At 45.5% G+C, this 19,379-nt stretch overlaps 1 protein-coding gene across 1 annotated transcript in view; it reads left to right on the top strand.

Moving 5' to 3' along the window:
- The window catches only part of Col4a3 (collagen type IV alpha 3 chain), a 154,172-nt gene that overhangs the window by 65,163 nt on the left and 69,630 nt on the right, over nt 1–19,379 (top strand). Inside the window, exons 2-13 of the mRNA XM_045146849.1 lie at nt 1,219–1,275; nt 3,154–3,243; nt 7,521–7,565; nt 8,880–8,924; nt 10,746–10,808; nt 11,451–11,504; nt 12,835–12,861; nt 13,585–13,662; nt 15,950–16,012; nt 16,215–16,250; nt 17,053–17,094; nt 17,312–17,389. Of these exons, the coding sequence (XP_045002784.1) occupies nt 1,219–1,275; nt 3,154–3,243; nt 7,521–7,565; nt 8,880–8,924; nt 10,746–10,808; nt 11,451–11,504; nt 12,835–12,861; nt 13,585–13,662; nt 15,950–16,012; nt 16,215–16,250; nt 17,053–17,094; nt 17,312–17,389 (678 nt within the window). The remainder of the gene's footprint in view (nt 1–1,218; nt 1,276–3,153; nt 3,244–7,520; nt 7,566–8,879; nt 8,925–10,745; nt 10,809–11,450; nt 11,505–12,834; nt 12,862–13,584; nt 13,663–15,949; nt 16,013–16,214; nt 16,251–17,052; nt 17,095–17,311; nt 17,390–19,379) is intronic.

The following is a 19,379-nucleotide window of genomic DNA, read 5'->3' as shown; positions in this document are numbered from 1 at the left end:
TGCAAGGTAATGGCACAGATAGATAGATGCACACGGTAACTAAATGTGCATACCACAAACATTATCTTTGTAGACGTTTTATTGTTAATTTTCATGCTTGTATATAATGTATTTTGATAATCCCTACCATTAACTTTTTTCCGCCCTCCACTGTCCTCCTTTCTCTAAACTCCTTTTCAACTAGTCTCTCTTCTATGGTAATGTCTCCCTCTCTTGTTGATTTTGCCCTCTCCCAACATCCGTGATGATATGTTGATGGCTGCAATATTGTGCAAGCCCTGTGCAGGAATGACAGCTATGTGGTCATGAATACAGTGGCCATTTCATATCTCAAAGATAGGGTTCCCCAGCACGCCTTCCCCTCCTCTGGCTCTGACAGTCTTTCTGCCTCCTCTTCTGCAATGATGAACCCTGTCTTGAACCTAGGAATTTTCCAGGGTTGGGGTGATTTCTCCCTACTACAGTGGCAGTTTCATATAATCTATTGTCTTTTTTTGAGCCAAGCCCAACAGAGTGACCTTTCATTTTTTTTTTTTTTTTTTTTATGAGCAAGAGAAAGAGAGAGAGAAAAAACAATGAATTGGTACTCCAGGGCCTCTAACCACTGTTGTCAAACTCTAAATATGTGCACCACCTTGTGCACACGTGTGTCCTTGTGCATGTGTTACCTTTTGTGTCTGGCTTTCATAGGATCTAGGGAGTCAAACATGAGTCTGTAGACTTCACAGGCAAGTGCCTTAACTGATGAGCCATCTCTCTAGCCCTAGTACAAGATTTTGTTGTTGTTCTTGTTGCTGTTTTGAGGTCGTGTCTCACTCTAGCTCAGGCTGACCTAGAATTCACTCTGTAGTCTCAGAGTGGCCTGGAACTCATGGCGATCTTCCTTCTCTGCCTTCTGAGTGCTGGTATTATAGGCTGGTGCCACCACACCCAGCCTCAACTTTTTATCATTCTAAGAAAAGGACAGCTGACTTTCTTTTCAGTAAATGAGTTGCTTTAAATTCCTAAGTCCAATAATAGTGACTCCTCTCCTCTGACATTTCTCCTACAGTGCAAAATCTTCTCCTTGTAGCTCATCCTCCCATTGACACACTGTCAGAGGGCTCCTGAAAAGGCACATGCCATACTCAAAGAACAGAGAAATGTTTGGTGCCACCCCACCACTTGGGGCCCAGTAGACTGTTTTACAACAAACCTGGTCTCTTTTCCTCTTCCCAGGGCTGTGTGTGCAAAGGCAAAGGCCAGTGCTTCTGCGATGGGACCAAAGGGGAGAAGGTAAAAAGTAAAATTTTAAAGGGGCCGCTTCTCACCTCATTCAGACCCCTCGCTCAATGGAGGCAGAAAGATGCTATGTTGTTCAATTCCCCAAATTAAGTTTAAAGTAAATGTATATAAATACAATTGTATATAAATATAATTGCATATAACTATCATATGAAATACTGGAGGATTGCAGCTCTCTCTGTGTGTAAAGAATAAGTAGCAAATTCATAGAAAAGAGAAAAAGAAAGTTTATAAGAAGCCTCCGTGTATACACTATGTTTATGATGCTACTAAACATGAGAGAAGAAATGAAAACAGCGTGATTCTCTCACTTTCACATAAACTTGGAAAACCCTCAAATGTGGTCAGGCAACAATGAGACAAGACCACCACCTGGTGGCGACATCAGGCGGCAGCCCCGTGGTTGAGGTACAAAACCAGCTCCATAGCAGAATTCAGGGGAAACAGAATGCCGTGAGATCTCATTAATTCGCTCCATTAACTTGCAATTTGGGATAATTAAGACAGGGGCAGGGCTAAAGTTTTTTCTTTGTTTACAAAACCTTTTCTTCAGAGACACTAATTAATTTCCTAACAATACTGAAGAATGAATATGTAAAAATATTTTAAAGAAAACATAGCCAAGCTCTTTTTACAGAAGGGTATATTCTAACTGCAATTACTATTACTTATACTTTAAATTATTTCATAATTCCTGCGCAGTTGACTTGGTTTTATTCCTGAATGCGGTATATCCACATTCAAGCTGGAAAGTTCAGCCGGCATTCAAGCGTTCATTGAGCCCCAACTGCTTGTAAGATATAGTCAAAATGCATGAAAGTAACTGAACAGTGAGAAAAGCCCCCAAAAAGGTTTTCCTCCTTCCACTGGTACAGTGTGTACACACGTTTACAAAATAAAGTAGCTGACTTGATCCTTTCTCTATGGGCTTGTTTTTTTTTTTTTTTCCTATTTTCCATTTGTGTAACAAAATTAACCTAATCAACCAGCCGTGGTCTCAACTGCTAATGAGCAACCTCAGGGTTCATCTTCATGGGGAGACATTGGTGGAACCGTGTCACCCAAGAGCCCGAAGCATTGACCTCTTGCACCTGGCACCTTCCTGTAGCATCAACACACTCCTTAACAAGGTTCCCCTCTCACTTCTAGGTAGGCTGCCCTTCCTATCTCTCTTGCAGCATCTATGCAAACATCAGATTTGCTTATTCATTTCTGGACAAACAAGAATGCTCTAAAAATTACCCTACATGGTGTATATTTTAAGCTCACCGTGGCTGCACACTCTCAAAGCACACTCATCCTCACCGTTCCAATCTTAACACTAACACTCCACTAACCTGCATCTTCTAGCTCAGCTGTCCTCTCACTTCTTGGTCCCTTCCACACCCTCTACTCTGAATACCTCTGCTGTTTGGGAAAAGTAAAGTTTCCTCAAGGCCATGGGCCACTCTCAAGCCTGTAGACAAATGTCAATGGCGAGTAGCTTTTCAGTGGTCCACAACTCTTGGTGCTATCATTTCCTTAATCAAAAAAAAAAAAAAAAAAGCAAGGACTGGAGAGATGGCTTAGTAGTTAAGGTGCTTGTCTGCAAAGCCAAAGGACCCAGGTTCAATTCCCCAGGACCCATGTAAGCCAGATGCACAAGTGGACGCATGCATCTGGAGTTCATTTACAGCGGCTGGAGGCCCTGGCATGCCATTCTCTCTCTGTCTCTGTCTCTTTTCTCTCTCCTCTCTCTCTCCTTGCAAATTAAAAAATAAAAATAAAAAATGTCACCACTGTCATAAGAAGCATGGTATGCTACTTTTACTGTTGGATAGCTGCTGTTTTGTCTGCTGCTTGCTTTTGTTTTTGTTTCTTTTTTAACAGGGGGAGAAAGGCTTCCCTGGCCCCCCTGGCTCTCCCGGCCAGAAAGGATTCCCAGGTCCTGAAGGTTTGCCTGGCCCACAAGGACCCAAGGTATGTTGTACTGTAAGCTTGGAAAATCACTCTACCCGCCTAGCCGCTCTTCACACCTACCCCATGGACCACTATGACCCGGAAGGAATTCCACATCTGAACCAACCTGTGGGACACAATCAATTCTGGCCTTCCTGTCTTAGCTGAACCCTAGCAGCTGCTTTCTATAACTATCCCCATGCAGATTCTAAGCCTGCATCTGGCCAACCTTCATTCCCTTACACGAGGGGCTGAGCGTCCATGGAAGACCTGTGTATCCATCCACCTGTGACCTGACAGCTGGGTTTCTACCAGGACCTTGTTCCAGGACCTTTCTCCTCTCTGGCCACTAGGACCTTATTTATTACTTTTTATAAGGGAGACAGACTGAATGAGAGAAAGAACACACCATGACCTTATCCTAGGACCTTCCTCTTTCTTTAACCGCTGGGACCTTGCTCCAGATCCTCACTCTCCTCTACCCCAACATCCCAATGTTGCTTGTGATGCTGGCTTTTTTTCCAGTCCTTAAACATGTAAATATTGCAACATACCTACATCAAACTTCCTTTTAGATTTTTAGCTCCCTTAGTCACATAAATGTTGTCTTCTTTCCACCTTTTCTGTCACGTTATTGAAGGACTGTTAACTGTGGTGTCTCTGGTTCCCCTGTGACTCTCCCCTTGGCCAGTGGTCACTGTCCCTCGGCTCCTCCCTGACAGCACCCCGTGCTCTCACCAACGGCCTCTGCATGGTCACAGCTGCAGCTACTCAGCACCTTTAGCTGACCTGAACCTCTGCTTTCTGTCGGATTGTATGGGTCACTGTTGACCTTGAAGCATCCGTCTGCCTTTGGTTTTGAAGCCACTTCCTCTGGTTCTTTCCCATCCCCCATCTGCTCCTCCTTCAGGGTTCCCTCCTCTTTGGCATCTGGGCCCTGTGGCATCAGGATGCTAAGGTTCTCAGCAGAGCCCACCCTCCTTGCCAGTCATAGCACATTTTCATCTAAAGCCTGTGGTACTCAAAGGTTGTTGCTTCAGTAAATACTCGAGAGGATTTACTTAGTAACTGGCCATTATATCTGCTGATTGGTCCTTCCTGCTGGGGGCATTAGCTCGAGTTAGGCCTGCACTGCCATGTACACAACTCAGTCCCCTGACTACTGGCTTCCAGCAAGCTATAAACTAGTACGTTATGAAAGATAATTATAATTGATCTCTGTGGAGTCTTTAAATTCCATACTATGCTAGAGTATTATTAGAATAATATATAAGACACTTAAATGATAACCAAAGGCAATATACTGCATATTTATACCATGCCAAGCACCGGGCCATTGGCTCTTCTCTGTATCACATTCATTCCTCACAATGACCCTGCAAGTCGTGACTATGGAGACTTATAATGCATTTCTCATTAGTAGGTCCATCTTGTGGATGAGGAAATAGACACGGTACTTAAATCATTGGTCCTGGGCCACACAGCTCTTAGGTGGCAAACTCATAATTCAAACCCAGTTTTCTCCAGTGTGGGGTTTTCTCACACCAAACAATTCTCAAGCTTTTGGACACCAACTTGGTGTCCTACATGTCCGTTATGACACCAGATTCCCAGAGTTAAACCCTACAGGTTGAGGGCTCAGTCCCACAAGAACACTCCCCAACTCTGGGTGTCAACCACATACAGTAGGTCCCACACTTCTTTCAAACTTGGTTATTGACTAGGGCTCCCTTGACTTCCCTCAGGTTGGAACATCACCCATACCAGTTGCAGAAGTCACGGACATGCTTGGGTTCACCAGTTTGCTATAAAGACCTGATAAAGGGTACTCACCAATAGCCAGAGGAAGGAGTATACAGGAGGCATCTGGAGGGTCCCACCGCGGGCACTTCTGTCTGCGTGGGGATGAAGGGTCCCCCCCTCCATTGCCACACTCAGGGGTTGTGCAGTGGCCTCTGCATGGAGACACAGTCCCCTGCTAATGCAGCTCCTCACTCCTGGGAGGACGGGGCTGCAGCTGAAGGCTCAAGATTCTGATTGGGGTTTAGGCCATCCCCAGCCAAAAGCCCACCAACAGTTCCCCCAGAGCAAAAGATGGGAGTAGGTAGGCCAGGAAGTAGACTCAAGATCAAATGCTGGGACCAGAGACGACCTTGCGCCTCCATCACCCAGGAAGGAAGAGGGGTTTTAGGAGCTCTATGCCAAGAAGCAAAAGCAGGGAGCAGCAAGCGATGAGTAAAGCCACCCCAGGGTCTGGCAGGGGCACGTCCACACACAGCGCACTGCCTTTGGCTGTCAGTGAAGTCTTGTACATGCCATCCGAATGCGAGGCCACTAGAGTTCCAGAGACCGTTCTAATGACAGTCCATGTGCCACTGTCTGGTGCCAGAATCAAAGTCTTCAAGCCAAAGAAACTAATCCCCTACGTATAGTCTACAGAAAAAGAAAGGCGAGTGCTTGATTTCTGGTGATCCTACCATTCCCGTGTCAACCCCGCTCTCCTCTTCTCCTGGGCACAGACTTCAAAGTCGCAGACTGCCCACATCAACACTGAACTGAGATCAGCCCAAGACTTTATGCTTTTGATTTTGGTCTTACGTCCACTCTGCTTGCCTCCCTTCTGCATGTCTATAGAATACCCCGTAAATGTAATACAGAAAACACATACCATGTTGTCCTAACATCACGTCTTAAAGCGTAGCCTGCAGATACACAAAGCCTCAAAGGAGGACCTGACCAAAGGAAAATTCCCAGAGAACATGAAAACCTTGCCAAAAAAATTCTCAGGTTTGTGAGCTTCTTTCTTAATTGTTACATTTTCCACATGAGAAAACTTACAACAGGAAAGCAAACCCTGCCCATCTTTTCTTTACTGTCTTCTGCATAACCATGACTCCTACAGAGATGGGGACCAGCTTGAACATGACCTTGCACCCAGACATTCCACCTCAGGCAGAGAAGGTCCTTTGACCTTGAAGGCCCAGTCTCAGAAGACTCTGTAACAGTCTTTTCTCAAATAATAATAGTAGTAAAAAGCCAAAGCATACTAAAACTCTCTGGAATGGAGGAAACAGCTTTTGGACAAAGGAACTTTCATAGCAAGTGGATTAGTTAAAATATTCCCCGTTCAAGGGCATTCTCCAAGAAAGAGGGCTTCACAACAGAATTCATTATGTGCCAGAAGCAAATTTACCGGTGGCTCAGGAGCCCTTACTTCGTTATTTATTTACTTGTGCATGTCAGGAACATATGATTATAAACTGTTTCTCCTGCACAGGAACACTGGCGGCTCCAGTCCCCTTTGCCATGGGAACTGTGACATTCATCCTTATCAGCCCTCAGCAGCTGCCCAGTGAATGTGGGTCTCCTCTAGCCTCACAACACCTGGAGGTCTCCTGTGTGGGAGGAATGCCCGAGAATCACTGGGCTACAGACTCTGAAGCAATAGGTCTGGGAGGTGGGGGAGAGGAGAAGGGGACTGTCTGAGATTTTGCATTTCCAACAAGCTCCAGGGAGATGCCGGTGTTTCTGATCTCCCAGCCCACGATCAGCAGCTAGGGTTTAAATTCAGTTTTGTTTGCCCTTTCTGATCAGTTGTTTTAGCTCGAATGAAACAAGCAAGCAGAGTAGGGAGATGGCTCAGTGGTTAGAAGTGCTTGGTTACAAAGCCTACTCTCTGGGATTGATTCCCCAGTACCCACATCAATGGCACATATGTCTGGAGTTCATTTGCAGGGGCTAGAGGCCTTGGCATGCCTCTCTCTCTTTCTCTTTCAAATGAACAATTTTTTTAAACAAGTAAGTGATGGGCAGGAGAGATAGATGGCTCAACAGTTAAGGCACTCACAATTCCCCAGCACTCACGTAAGCAAGATACACAAAGTGGCACACACACCTAGTGTTTGTTTGTATCAGCCAAAGGCCTTGGCGCACCTGTTCTCTTCCCCCCCCCCTTCTTGCAAGTAAATAAAAATATTAAAAAGAAATAAGTAACTGAGCCATGGTTACACCTGCCTTTAATCCCAGCACTCAGGAGGCAGAGAGAGGAGTATTACCATGAGTTCAAGGTCACCTTGAGACTACATAGTAAATTCAGGTCAGCCTGGGCTAGAGTGAATCCCTACCTCGGAAAACCAAAAATAAATAAATAAATAAGGAACTGAACCCTATTTACAATGAAGTAATCACAAGAATCAAACAGCCGGGCACATGAACAACTAGGACCCTGAATGTATGAATTTCTCAGTGGTAAATGGCTTTCATACTAGTTACATTTTCTTTTTTCCACTTGGATCTAGGGCTCTCCAGGACTTCCAGGACTCACCGGTCCCAAAGGCGTCAGGGTTAGTAGTCAATCTCATCCTTCCAGATGTTGGCTGAACAGTCATGTTTTCACTGTAAAAGTTACCCAGGTGTCAGAGAGGAGTAAGTACACAGTGTCTGGATGCACAAAGGAATTTTGAGAACAATAAAAACTAATGGGTCATGGGCGAAGTCAAAATGGTGGTTGACAAATTGGGGACAGGGAAATAACTGATGAAGAAAGGGCGAGAGAGAACTCTCCAGACAGATGGAGAAGGTGTGCCTGTTTGGGGTGATGGTGGTTCAAATGTGCATGTAACTAGGACAGGCGTGGGGTGCCTGCCTGAGGCCCCGCCCTGGAGCATCACAGCGGGAAGCGTGCCAAGAAGCACAGGAAAAACTTGTGGAAACATTCCTTACCCTGCTCAGGAAAGATGTGAGCGCTTTAAGCAAAATGTACCTTAAAAATGCGACTAATGCAGCCATTACCCCTTCCTTGCCTAACAATGCCCAGGTCTTGGTTTCCTGCCCCTTATCTCTCAGGTCACCTGGTCACTGTTCTGGTCCCACACCCTAGCTATTTCCCTCCCTCACTGAAGTCCATACAGCCCACTCTGAAATCTCCACGTTGACTGTGCTCTGCTCTTAGGAGTCAGTCCTGGCAGCTTCTGATTTTCCTGAATAAAAGCTTCCATCTTTGCCTCAAAAAAAAAAAAAAAAAAAAGGCAATATGATGCTATACACCTGAATTTCTAGCACCTGGGAGGCTAAGGTAGGAGACTTGCTGAGAGTTCAAGGCCAGGTTTGTCTACAGACTGAGACCCTGTCTCAAACAATAAAATAAAAGCCTAGTCTCCTTTAAAGGTTCTATAAATGGGAGGCAGGGGCAGGAGGGTCAGAAGCTCAAGACTATTATGGACCACATAGTGAGTTTGAGTCCAGTGTGGGCTACATAGCAAGACCGTGTCTCAAAGAACAAATAAAACAAAAGAAGTTTTTCAAAGGCCAGATGAACAAAGGTTTGTCAAGCCTTTTGTTTTTATAATCATTTTTTTTCCTTTTCTTTTTGGTTTTTCGAGGTAGGGTCTCACTCTAGCTCAGGCTGACCCGGAATTCATCTGTAGTCTCAGGGTGGCCTCGAACTCACAGCGATCCTCCTACCGCTGCCTCTTGAATGCTGGGATTAAAGATGTGCCCACCACACCCGACTTGTTTTTATAATCATTTTACTTTTAGTTACCCCAATCACTAGTTGCCGGAAGAGAGGTTTTGAATGATAATTTTATGTATATGTAAGATGAGCTTTCTAAAATCTGTTTTCTTTGCGGTAACCCCCTTCCCTTCTTTCTCTGTAGGGAATAACTGGATTGCCAGGGTTTTCAGGTCCTCCAGGACTTCCAGTAAGTAATGGAAAATATTTATATGGCTGAAATTTTAAAAGTAATTTCATCTCTCTCTCCTCTCTCTTTTTAATGTGTGCATAGTTGTAGTAGACAGCTTCACATTGCTGGGATGAACTACCAAATAAGACACAGACAGATATAGGAGGAAGGGAATTTATTTAAACATTACAGATCCAGGGAAAGTTCCCTAAAGGTAGCAATTGGCCCCCTTTTCATAGATCCAAGCAGAGAGAGAAAAAATCACCACCAAAAAGCAAGCATACACACTTCAGGAGCCCCAGGCAGAGCTCCCGCACTTTACATATCTTTACAGTGGAATTCTATCCCCACCCCCTAGGACTGGAACCTAGGATCTGCCAGTGACACCTCCTCCAGCCAGGCAGCTGCAGATTCAAGAAGCTTTAATAAAACTCCTGAGTCTCTTGGGGGACATCTATTTAAACCACTACAACTGTGTTTTGGTATGCGGTGTGCACGTGTGTGTGTGTGTGTGTGTGTGGTATGTGCGTGTGTATAGTATTTACATGTGAATGTGTGTGCAGGTGTGTGTGCCCCATGGACAGTACATACGGAAGCCAGAGGGTGATATCTGGCGTCTTCCTCTGTATCACTCATTTGTATGTCTCTCACTGAACCCAGAGCTGCTGTTTTCAGTCAGGATGGCTGGTCAGCAAGGCCCATTGATTATCCAGTTGCTACTTCCCACAAGACTGCAGGGATAGATACGTGTGGCTACACCCCAATGTTTATGTGAGTGCTGGGGAATCAAACTCAAGGTGAACCACACTCTTGTACTTGTATGCCAAGCTCTCTGAACCACCTCCTCAGCCCTGAAAGTAACCTCATTCCAATGACAATGTTCAAACAGTCACACAAGGAGACATGTTCTGTTACGCCCAGTTCTCGGCACCCCCAGTGACCACCAAGGAGAACCAAACACGTACGCAAGGGCAAGGAGCTTTATTTCGGGCTTGAGCTCTAGACTCTTGACATCGCCAATGCAGTGGATCCGTACAAGAGCCCCGAGTAGCGGGAGGGGAGGGTTTATATAGGGATCTGAACATAGAAGAAGGGGATGGCACATGATTGGTTGATTTAAACAGTAACTGCACTTGTACTCTTCTGGTTGGCTTAGGATTTTGGTGGGCAAAGTTGGCGGGCTGGGTCTAGGGGGAATTGAACTTATCTATGACTACAGGAATGTATAGCATAGTCAGTTTCCAGGAACTGTTAAACCCACCCTTATCATAAGATAAAAAACTTAGATCTTGCCAGGAAACAGAAACTTAGGCCGACTGAGGACCCTGAAGCCTGTCATGGCGTCCATCTGGTTCCTGAGTCCTTCAGTTCTACGGTGACATGAGCAGCAGGTCAGAGAGGGGAGCTGCATGACCCGTGAACCAGATTCCATTTCCTGAATTATGAGCAAAACTCAGTAGAGTAGAGGGAACAGAATAAGTGGACTCTGCTTTGTAGTGGAAACATAATGAGATTGTTCACCTCAGCATACACACATCTCTTCATTTTCCTTCCTTTCACCACAGCTTTAAGGGACTTCATTTTATATAGGAAGGTTTTCACTGTTTTATTTTTTGTAAAAGTTTCTATTCAAACTAACCATGACTCATTTGATAATTGTTAGCTTGTTTTGTTCTTTGTATTAAATTGTATCTAAAAGCCACAATTTAAATTTGTTATTTTTCACAACCGTTAACAAATTACCATCATTGCCTGGAGTCCTGGTTGCTGTGTGGGTCCTGGGCCTTGAGCCTGTGTCTCTGTCTCAGTCTTTGCCTCTGACGCCTGCTCTCCTTTCAGGGCGTCCCGGGGAAGCCTGGGCCTTGCGGACCTGCTGGCTTACCAGGGTGCAGCGGCTCTAAGGTAGGCGCCGCCTGGACACGACGATCAACACAGGCTCTGCGGAGGGAAGAGAGCAAAGCAAAGCACCAGCGAGACAGAAGCAGGTTTCACTGAACATTATTTTAGGTCTGATGAACAGCATGGATTGGAGCCTCATTTTCTTTCTTCCTATGCCTTGCGTACTTATGGACTTGGAGAAGCTCACCCAGCTTCTCCCACAGGGCATCAGCAGGAGGCACACCGGCTGCTTGCCTGAGGTTGTGAACATGAATCCTTGAGGGTAACATACGTGCCTTGGAAAGGAAGCTCGGGCTCTTCTGGGTCCACTCACCTCCTTTGTGTCCTAACGGATCCCTTCACTGCCCCAGAATGGTGGCCATGAGTGAACTAATTACTAAAGTTTCGAGGAAGCAGCAATTAAAAAGTTCTTGGCACAATTAGATTGCCATTTATGCACAATTTGAGAAACAGTAGGTTCTGATCCTGTTTCAATTAAGATAATGGTTTTCTGGCCTCCATCCTTATGACCCAGGAGCTGAAAGGAATGTCAGTTAGTTAGCCTAGATTGCCTCTGCTGATCTGAAGGAGAGAAATGGAGATAGCCATCTACATAGAGTGTTCTAGGACAGCTAAGAACTCTGATGAATACTCCATGTCTTGCAGGGTGAACAAGGATTTCCAGGCATGCCAGGGACACCGGGCTATTCAGGGATCCCAGTAAGTATGTATGTCTAACTTCCCATCACTGGCTGAAAGAATGTGGACTCATGTACACAGATCTCTCTCCTGACCTTAGAAATGCTGGGGCTGCCAAAAACAAACATTTAGCTAAGAAAATGAATGAATGAACACCTGCATCATGGGCTCAAGGTTAGACTTTATTTTGCTCTTGACGTATCATATAACAATGCATGGTTGGCAGATTTGTTCAGAGTTGAGGGTCAGAGGTCGGGCTTCTAACTTCTCAACGGGTGAGGTTAAAGAGAATGGGGACTTAGAGCCAGACTTCACTCCGCGTGGAACTTCTAGGCAGGAGGAATGAGCTTGACCGGCAGGAAGGCTGTAGTAGCTAAGGAAGTATGCTTCAGTAGCCAGGTGGGACAGTCTAGAAGCCCAGGATGGGGAGGGCTTTGGTTTCAGTAACATGAAGTCCTTGATGACCTGAGCAAGTAATGGAGACCTTAATAAGAGGGGCTGGGGCAGAGCTGCTCCTGGCGGGGGGTGGGGGTCATGGGGAGCATGCAGGTGAGAAGAAAAAGAGGTTACATTGGAGGGAGGCAGAAGATGAAGGGAAGATTGTCAGTTCATTGAAATGGAGGAATCTGAGCATGTTGAGAGCCTGCAGGAGCACACAGTGAGGGCAGTGTTACGCCCAGTTCTCAGCGCCCCCAGTGACCACCAAGGAGAATCAAACGCGTACGCAAGGGCAAGGAGCTTTATTTTGGGCTTAAGCTCGGACTCTTGACTTCACCAACGCAGTGGATCTGCACAAGAGCCCTGAGCAGCAGGGGGGCAGGTTTTTTATAGGGATCTGAACAAAGTAGGGGAATGGTTCCATGATTGGTTCTAAGGGGCCGCACACCAGGACATTTTTGGTTACTTGCTTAACTCTTGTCTCCAGACCTCTGGTCAGCAGATATCTTGTTTGCAGACTCTTATCTTTTGCAAGATGCCAGATGTCCTGCGGTTAGGTATTTCTGAAGGGTTCTGGGGTAGGGGCTTCCCAGAAGTCTGAAGTCTGTGTGTGTGGGGGTGGGGGGTGCTGCAGTTAAGCAAGCAAGCAAGGTTTACAGAAGTAGAGGTCAGCATGTTAGCCAGTTAGTTACTTATCTAAGTCTATTTTAAAATGTCTGTACTGCTGTCTGGCTTTAAGTATATATATTTTTAGTCTCTCATGCAGGAGGTAAAATAGGGAAGGAGAACCAAGTAGGAGTGTCAGGGCCTCTCGCCACTGCAAAGGAACTCTGGACGCATGCGCCCCTTGTGCATCTGAGTTAAGGGTACGTTTGATTTGTCTCCAATTGCTAATAGGCTGCTTCTTTCCTAGGGTCCTGCTGGATTGAAAGGGCAAAAGGTAAATCATCTGTGGACTACCACCACTGAAAACCTCTAAGTGCGTATATGAAAAGGACTTTATGAAATAATGAAATATAAGCCATTACAAATCAATTTCATAACCCCGGCTTTATCAATTCAAACACCATAAAACTTTGAACATGACATTTATTCCTACTGGGCAACTGCTTCTGGCTCTTGTTACGAACAGGCCTCAGGGGTAGGGGTTCTGTCATGTTTTAAGGAACTAGGGATTAGAGAAGAGGATTCATACCATCTCTGTGCCCCATGTTCTAAGTTAGGAATTGTCACACATTTTAATATATTAGAATCTTCAGTGTCTTCCTTCCTACCACAGTAAGTTGTCAGTTTTAGCACACGAAAGGGCTTTGAATTCCACAAAATGGAATGACTACAAAATCCTAAAACAGACCTGGGGCTGCATAGTGAGTTCAAGGTCAACTTGGGCTAGAGGGAGACCCTGCCTCAAAACAAACATTTAAAATTGTAACCTACTGCACTCACAAAATAAAAGTAAAAAGACACTAGATCACGTCAGATACAGAAAAGGCATCAACAAAATTAAACTCCTAATAAGAAATCCTAAAACATTTCCCTAAGTATGTATATCCACTCCCAGCACACTTACCTTTAAAGCAGCATGACCTTCAGTAAGTATTCACGGTGGGGGGGGGGTGAAAATGTAAAATTAATTAGGTTTGATGGAATTCTCTGTTTCAAGGGTGTCCCTGCTCATGGAGGAGACAGAGACCTCGATGGGAAAGGTGATCCTGGGCCGCCAGGGGCTCCGGGATTCCAGGTAACGTGATCTGAGGCTGCCAATGGGCCCAGTGTCTCCTTCCTTCCTCCCTCTCTCTCTCTCTCTCTCTCTCTCTCTCTCTCTCTCTCTCTCTCTCTCTCTCTCCCTGCATATGTGTGTCCTCGCTCCCCTTCTTTTCTCCCTGTTTCTCTGTCTGCCATGTTTCAGTGCCATTTACCGTGTAAGAAGAAAGACACGACACTGAGACAACTGTGTCTTCTACTGTCTTCTTAAATCGCAGTGACCCATCTTTCCCAACCATAAGGAGTCTTCAGGGGAATTCCACTGACTCTTGTTTGTTAAAATCAAAGATGAAAGCAGGGCGTGGTGGCGCACGCCTTTAATCCCAGCATTTGGGAGGCAGAGGTGGGAGGATCGCTGTGGGTGCAAGGCCATCCTCAGACTACATAGTGAATTCCAGGTCAGCCTGCGCTAGAGTGAGACCCTACCTCGAGAAACAAACAAACAAAAAAGATGATTTGAATTGTGCGTTGACTACCACCTAAAACCTAGTTAAATAGCAGCCCTGTTTCAATCTTGGCATGGTATTAAATAAAACAGCTTGGTTGAAATATATGTAAGTGTCTTCCTTGCATCTTGGCTAGCTTGCTTCTCTGGTCTATCTGCATATAGCCTAGAGGTTAGCTGGAGTGCCTCCAATGAGACACATCTATCTGAGGGTGTGCTTTGCTTTGTGATTGAAAAGGTTCCTTTGGCAAACATCAACTGCAGGTACTAACTTCAGGCTAATGAATGAGAAGTATTTTCATTTAATTCAAAACTAAGTATGGAATACCTGGATGGAGATTTGCTCCAATGAGTTAGACTTTGTTCTGAGGCTAAGATCACAACTTCCCATAGTGAACCAGACCACGTGATCTGAGCTGAGCAGTGGAGCAAGGAGCTGAACACGTGCTACTGGGAGCCAGCAGGGTGTTCTGGGACAAGTCGCAGAGGAGCGTAGTTCTCTCCTCGGCTTAGGGGCCCTTTGACATCGCAGTGCTGAAGGCAGGCAGTCCAGGTGTCCTGAATTCAGTGTCATCTGTGGAGTTCTCACTGTGCCAGGCTAAAGACAGCTCATCCGTTCAAGTAAGAACTATTTCTCAGATGCTGCTCACGCAGTGGGGTGCTGTTGAGAATACAACATGGCCCCACATGAGCCAAAGAGAAATAGTCTTGAAAACTTCTCAGCCTCATGGAGTCAACACTGAGTATCAAGCTCTCTACAACGTGTTGCACAGTGGTGAATGCTAAGAAACAAAATGATGTACAGAAGAGAGACAGGAAGCGTCTGGGATGAAGGGAAGGCTCTGATTTGGGACAGGCAGAGATACCTTATGGGAAGGAGGCCAGGTGCATGAAGTGAGAAAGCAAACCTTACATGTACCTGGGGAGAGGGATTCTAGGCAGAGGGGGACCCTGAGCAACATGCTGGTCTCCAAACAGGGAGGGAGGAGAGAGGAGGTGGGGAAGGCGCACTGCGACTCTCCTGTGGATAGTAGCTGCAGGGAGGCCTGCAGCTGTGACCCTGCAGCGACACGCTTTGGGCACAATAGTCAGCGGTAGTCACCTGGACGGGAGGCATGAGGCTCTTAAGTTCTGTGGGGCGGGGCAGGAGTTGCACATGTCTGTGTTTGCAGCATATGTTGGTGTGTGTGTGCATGTTCATGCGGGGGTATGAGTGTGTGTGTGTGTGTGTGTGTGTGTGTGTGTGCGCGCGTGCACGCCAGATGACAACCATCCCTGTCATTCTCTTCTTTAAGACAAGGTCTCTCACTGCCTGGAGTTCTCCAGGTAGGCTAGACTGACTGCCAGTGCGCTCCAGGGACCTCCTAGAGCCCCACCTCCCTAAGGCTGAGATGAGAGGCCTGTGCGACTATTCTCAGGATCTCTGTGGGTCCTGGCGTCAAACACACTTCCTTGTGCTTGCAAGATTGAGCTACCTTTACCAACTACCTTACAGAGTTAGCTAGCTTACCAAGTGAGCTCTGCTAAAGAATTTATTAAAATGTGTTAATGAAAGCCGGGCGTGGTGGCACACGCCTTTAATCCCAGCACTCGGGAGGCAGAGGTAGGAGGATCACTGTGAGTTCGAGGCCACCCTGAGACTGCATAGAGAGTTCCAGGTCAGCCTGAGCTAAAATGAGACCCTACCTCATAAAAAACCAAAATAAATAAATAAATAAATAAATAAATAAATAAAATGAAATGTGTTAATGTATCTAACTAACAGACTTTGTCCTTAGGTAAGAAGTACATATAAACTTATTCTTTTCTTAACTTCCAGGGCTTTCCAGGCCCTCCAGGTTTTCCAGGGCCTATGGGCCCATCAGGTCCTCCAGGATTTTTTGTGAGTATAATGTCATTGCTGTTTATATATTCATATATTTTTAATGTATTTATATATTTTTAACTTATTTATATATTTATATATTTTTAAATGCATTTATATATTTATATATTTTAAATGTATAAGTTAGTTATAGCAAAAAAAAAAGTTTTCTCAATAAGTATGTTTGGTGCTATAAGTTTTTATCTATGGCTTTTTTTAGGGCTTTCCAGGCCCTATGGGACCTAGAGGACTGAAGGTAAGTCCCATTTCCTATGTTAAGCTGTCAGAGGACCCTAGCCATTCCAAAAGCCAAGCCTGCTTCTCTATGTTGGTCACTGAGCACTTGTTTGGAATTCAGAGGGGTCTGGGCAAGAAGGAGACCAGACAGAAGCTCTTCCCTCCGCCTCCCTGCTCGTCAACAACTTAACCCACATGCGGAGCATTGCAGACTTGCTCTCTGGGAAGGGGAATGGCAAGGATTCCTAATCCATATGCTTCCTATTCCTGATGGTCCCAGTCACCACACAGTGCTCTGACCTATCCGTTTCTGCAGTGGACCGCTTTGCAAAATGCTCCTGAACATACGTCAATAAATGACGGCGCTTGCTGTCCAGGCGACAGTCCATCGCGGCGGGAAAGGCACAGCTGCGGGCTGGAGCCGGCCACGCTCAGAGCAGACGTGACGAGGCTGCCACTCCGCCAGCTCTCTCCTTTTCACACAGTACAGGACCCCAACCCGTGGAATGGTGGCCCCCACACTGAAAGTGGGTCTTCCTCCTTAATTAACCTAGTCAAGACACTCCCGCACAATCATGCACAGAGGCTAACCTAGCCTACATAAACCCATTCATCACATTTAGCAAGTTTCTTGAATTTTCTGAGCCTCAAAGTCTCCACCTTTAAATGAAACATAGTGCTGCCTTACTTTAAAAATAGCATTTACAATTCAAAACTTAAAACTAAAATATAAGCGTTCAGTTATACATATTAGAGCTTTAATGGATTCAGATTATTCGTCCCTCTGTTGATGAAACATGTCATTTCATGTTTTCTTACAGGGTCACATGGGTGACAACGTGATAGGACAAAAAGGAGAGCAGGTACCTGAAACGCTGTGGCTTGTTGGTTGGAAGACGTGTCAGGTGCCTCCAAGTTCATTGGGCTGTTGCTTCTCACGGGTCAAGTTGAAGTCAATGCGTCCTCATTGGCTGTGCTTCCTTGCATAAGACGCAGGCAGAAAAGCAGATCCTTCAGACAGTAACTTGGAGTGCTGGCCATGTTCCTGAAATTCTCATTCATCGGTGTATTTGTCTTTAGGGTACGAAAGGCCTGACAGGACCCCCAGGACCTCCAGGGACAGTTACTGTGACGCTCACTGGCCCAGAGAACAGAACGGTAATGCTGCGGCTCCGTGGGCCTCTGGCTTGGAGGAGGCGTTAGTGAGCCCTTGGCTCCTCGGCGTGCGCCCTGCTGAAACCACCGCCCTGCCTGAGCCCCTGGGCTTTACTCCTCCCTCCCAGCCCAAGACAGAAATGGTTGGTGGGGAATCTGAGGCATGTGACTTCAAAACCTGAACCTCATTGCTTCACTCTTCCTTCTGGTCGCCTCTCACTGTCCAGGGCAGAGTGTGGCTCTGATCCCATTGGTTGGCAATGACCCAATGACAAGCACAGAAGAGGATTTCCACCAATGGGAGATCCATGTCCCACCACTGTCCCTCTACAGACACTACCGTACCCAGCTCTCCCCCGAGCACTAGGCTGTTCCTTGTCGTGTTGTCATGACACAGGTTTTCATCCTCTGGAGGGAGGGCTAAGAGGACCAGGACATGGAGCTGACATGGACGCTTAGAGATGCATGGGCAGGATCACGCGCAATCCAGCCGCTAGACTGACCCTCGAAAGTCTGGAGCATGAGGAACTCACAGGATACCTAGAAATTTTATTGTGGGTTAACTAAGAAATCCAAACCACCCTTGTTTTTGTTGAAACTTGTAGTTACTTGCTTTTGAAATAATAGCTTAATGGGGACATGATTTAAATACTGTGAAATATTCATTTTCAGGTATATATTTTGTGGAATTAATTAATTTATTTATTTATTTGAGAGTGACAGACAGAGAGAGAAAGAGGCAGAGAGAGAGAGAGAGAGAATGGGCGTGCCAGGCCTCCAGCCACTGCAAACGAACTCCAGACATGTGCACCCCCTTGTGCATCTGGCTAATGTGGGTCCTGGGGGAATTGAGCCTCGAACCAGGGTCCTTAGGCTTTACAGGAAAGCGCTTAACTGCTAAGCCATCTCTCCAGCCCAATATTTTGTGGATTTTAATTATAACTAATTGAACAGCTTTATTGTGATATAATTTACATGTCATAATATTCACTCATTTTGTGTTAAATTCAGTAGCTTTTAAATGTTCACTGAGTTGGGTAGCCATTGCAACGGTCAATTCTGAACTTTTTCATTACACTAGAAAGAAACCCTATAGCCATAATATCCACCTCTCTAAAATGAATGATTAAAACATAACTAAAAAGAGTTCGAAAAAATGGTGAAATTTAACCTGAACAAAACGTTCTGAGGGAAATAACTGACATTTTCAGTCTATCCGCAAAAATTAAATTAATAAATTATAAATTTTCATTGTCTGAAAAATGATACATTTGTACAAAATCTACATTGAGAGATGTAGCCTGAAAAATGTAATTGAATTTGAGAAACATAGTGCCCTCAATGAAAGATAAACATCGGGGAGAAAATATAATTAAAAAAATGTAATGGTGGCTCAAACCTGAATCAAAGCATCATTCTAGAATTTATGCAAAAAATTTTAGATTCTAAAGAAAGTAATTTCAATGTGTTAGAAATGAAAGTAAGACACATTAAATATGTCTGGACGTATCTCTAGGAAGCTGACACGGAGGCTGAGGAGGTGGCTCAGTCAGCAAAGGGCTTGTCTTATAAGCAAGAGGACCCAAGTTCGATCCCTGGAGCCCGTGTAAAACAGCCAGAGTGGTGGCATGGGCCTTTCAGCCCAGTGCTGGGAAGGCAGCGACAGGAAGAGCCCGGGCACTCCCCGGCTACTCAGTCTTGCCTCACTGGCAAGCTGCAGGCCAATGAGAGATGCTGTCTCAGGAAAAGTTAGGCAGCTTTCCTGACACCCAAGATTTCCCTATGGCTGCCACATGCATGTACACACATGCACCTGCATACATGTGAATATATACATACAAATGTGCACCACACATGCACACATGTAGAAAAATTGCATTCAATAACTAGTCTCATGTAGTTTATCTCAAAAAAAATGTAAGAAACAGGGAGAGCATTGGGGCTGTGTTATCATGAGGCACAGTAGTAGTTTGTAAGTTCAGTCTTAATGGGC

Source organism: Jaculus jaculus, chromosome 4 (genome assembly GCF_020740685.1).
Source record: "Jaculus jaculus isolate mJacJac1 chromosome 4, mJacJac1.mat.Y.cur, whole genome shotgun sequence".
NCBI lineage: Eukaryota > Metazoa > Chordata > Mammalia > Rodentia > Dipodidae > Jaculus > Jaculus jaculus.
The sequence above is the reverse complement of the archived record's forward strand: the minus strand, read 5'-3'. Positions and strand labels throughout refer to the sequence as shown.